Here is a 2,072-nt window from a genome sequence, read left to right on the forward strand (position 1 = left end):
CACCTCTGTAATAATTAATTTTAATTAATTGATTAATTAATCGGTTTTTTTATTAAAAAAAATGGTTGTATGAGGTTTTAAATAACAAAAACGAGGAAGACAAACCAACCCCCACAAAAGAAGAACAAGGGAACGCATCAAAAGATAAAAAAGAGGAGAGCGTACTGAGGCGTCTCTCTTGGACTCATTCTTTCCAGTATTTTCTCTTTTATTTCTGTATCTCTTCCAATAATGGCTGCATCTTCAGCTTATTTTCATCAATTCTTCATTGTTTAATTCTCTTTCTTCTTCAAAGTTTACTGCTTTCTCTTCAGATTTTTGCTATCTTTTTTCTTCCATTAATGGCTGTTCAAGCTCAATACCCTTCCGATTTCCTTCTCGTAAACAGGTTCATTCTTTTTTCTGTTTCTGTAACCTTTTTTTATCTCAATTTTTCCTCTCTTATTCACTATGGGTTATGTATATATTTTCAGAAGTGCAGAACAGGGGACGGCAATAACAACGCCGATCAATTCATTCTCTTTGCAAACGCAAACGCCACAGTTGATAGACCTTTCTCTACTTCACCGAACAAATTTAGTCTCCACCGGCCTCCGATTATCTTCCGTCGATCAACAGCAAAGTCAAAATCATAGTGATCCTCAACAACAACAACAATTAAGTCTTATTTCGAACTTTTCTACCCTTTTTTCTATAGTATCAGATAATTTGGGTTCCCAAATTAAACGCCAGAGAGAAGAGTTAGACCAGTTTCTTCTAGCCCAGGTACCAAGTTGTCTCTTTTACGAATTGCTTTTGGATTTTTTTTTGCTGGGGGGAAATGTAACATTTTTATTTTGGGATGTCCGATTAGGGGGAGGAATTGCGGCGTGCGTTAGCGGAGAAAAGGCAAAGGCATTACCGAGCGCTACTCGGTGCAGCGGAGGAATCGGTAGCGAGAAGGTTGAGAGAGAAAGAAGCGGAAGTGGAGAAAGTAAAGCGTCGGAACACCGAGTTGGAGGCACACGCGGCACAAATTAGCCTGGAGGCGCAGGTTTGGCAGGCGAAAGCGAGGGCTCAGGAGGCGTCAGCGGTTTCGTTAGAAGCGCAACTCCAACAGGCTATAATGAGCAGAGGGGCCGTAGTGGTGCACGATAGTAGGAGAAGGGACGAGGGGTTGAACTGTACGGGTGGGGTCGAAGGGACGGCGGAGGACCCGGACCGTGTGGTTCCGTCGGGATCGGCTTGCAAGGCCTGTAGAATATGTGTGGCGTCGGTGGTGCTACTGCCGTGCCGGCATCTTTGCTTGTGTATAGAGTGTGATAGAGTGGCCCAAGCCTGCCCGCTTTGCCTCACCGTCCGAAAATCTAGCGTTGAGGTTTTTCTTTCTTAAAAGTTTTACTTTTCAAAGATAAAAAAAAATCAAAATAACCTTTAATTATAATAATTATTTGTTACCCTTTTTTCAATTTTTGGAAAATTAAATTCTATATAAATTCTTTTATTTCATAAATATGCTTTGGTCTAAATTAACTATCTTTTTTTAATTAATGACTAGCCTCCGATCTATTGGTTAACTAATCTAAATCGAGTACTGTAAAACAATGACGACCCTCCCAATCCAGTTTGCTATATTCACAAATGCTAGGGTTTAAACCCTTAACCTTAATTAAAAAATCAGTATCTCATCCCAGTAAACCAATTGGCTGTTGGTTCTGAATTAATTACTTTGAATATTGTTACACAAATTAAAATGTTTAATTTTGCATGGTTAATCTTTGTCTAATGTTTGATAAAATATAAATATGGTGTGTTTAGAGCCTTATTAGTTGTCAACTCTAGAAGTTCCATAATCTCCATATTGATTCCTACTTTTTCTTTATGACTTCCTCTCTCTTAGAGAGAAACACCGACCAACAATCACGTGTAATCAGTCGTGATTCTCTATCCAAATCAGAAAGGATAAACCGATAACCATCTATAAAATTCATTTGTTACCTTGAACAAATAATAATAATAAATCAAAGGTTTAATTAAAGAAGTCAAAATAAGATTATACGGTTCAAATTTCAAGCAATAACATATCATCCAAA

The 2,072-nt window shown here is 38.1% G+C and overlaps 1 protein-coding gene across 1 annotated transcript; it reads left to right on the forward strand.

Annotated features, from left to right (window-relative positions):
• The first annotated feature begins 214 nt into the window (after window positions 1-214).
• Window positions 215-1,399, forward strand: LOC120144991 (E3 ubiquitin-protein ligase BOI-like). The gene is made up of 3 exons (XM_039158911.1): window positions 215-388; window positions 474-765; window positions 854-1,399. The coding sequence occupies exons 1-3, from the start codon at window positions 342-344 to the stop codon at window positions 1,370-1,372; spliced, it is 858 nt and encodes a 285-aa protein (XP_039014842.1). The 5' UTR covers window positions 215-341; the 3' UTR covers window positions 1,373-1,399.
• The last annotated feature ends 673 nt before the right edge of the window (window positions 1,400-2,072 follow it).

This window comes from Hibiscus syriacus, unplaced genomic scaffold (assembly GCF_006381635.1).
Source record: "Hibiscus syriacus cultivar Baekdansim isolate YM2019G1 unplaced genomic scaffold, ASM638163v2 tig00002338_pilon, whole genome shotgun sequence".
Lineage (NCBI taxonomy): Eukaryota > Viridiplantae > Streptophyta > Magnoliopsida > Malvales > Malvaceae > Hibiscus > Hibiscus syriacus.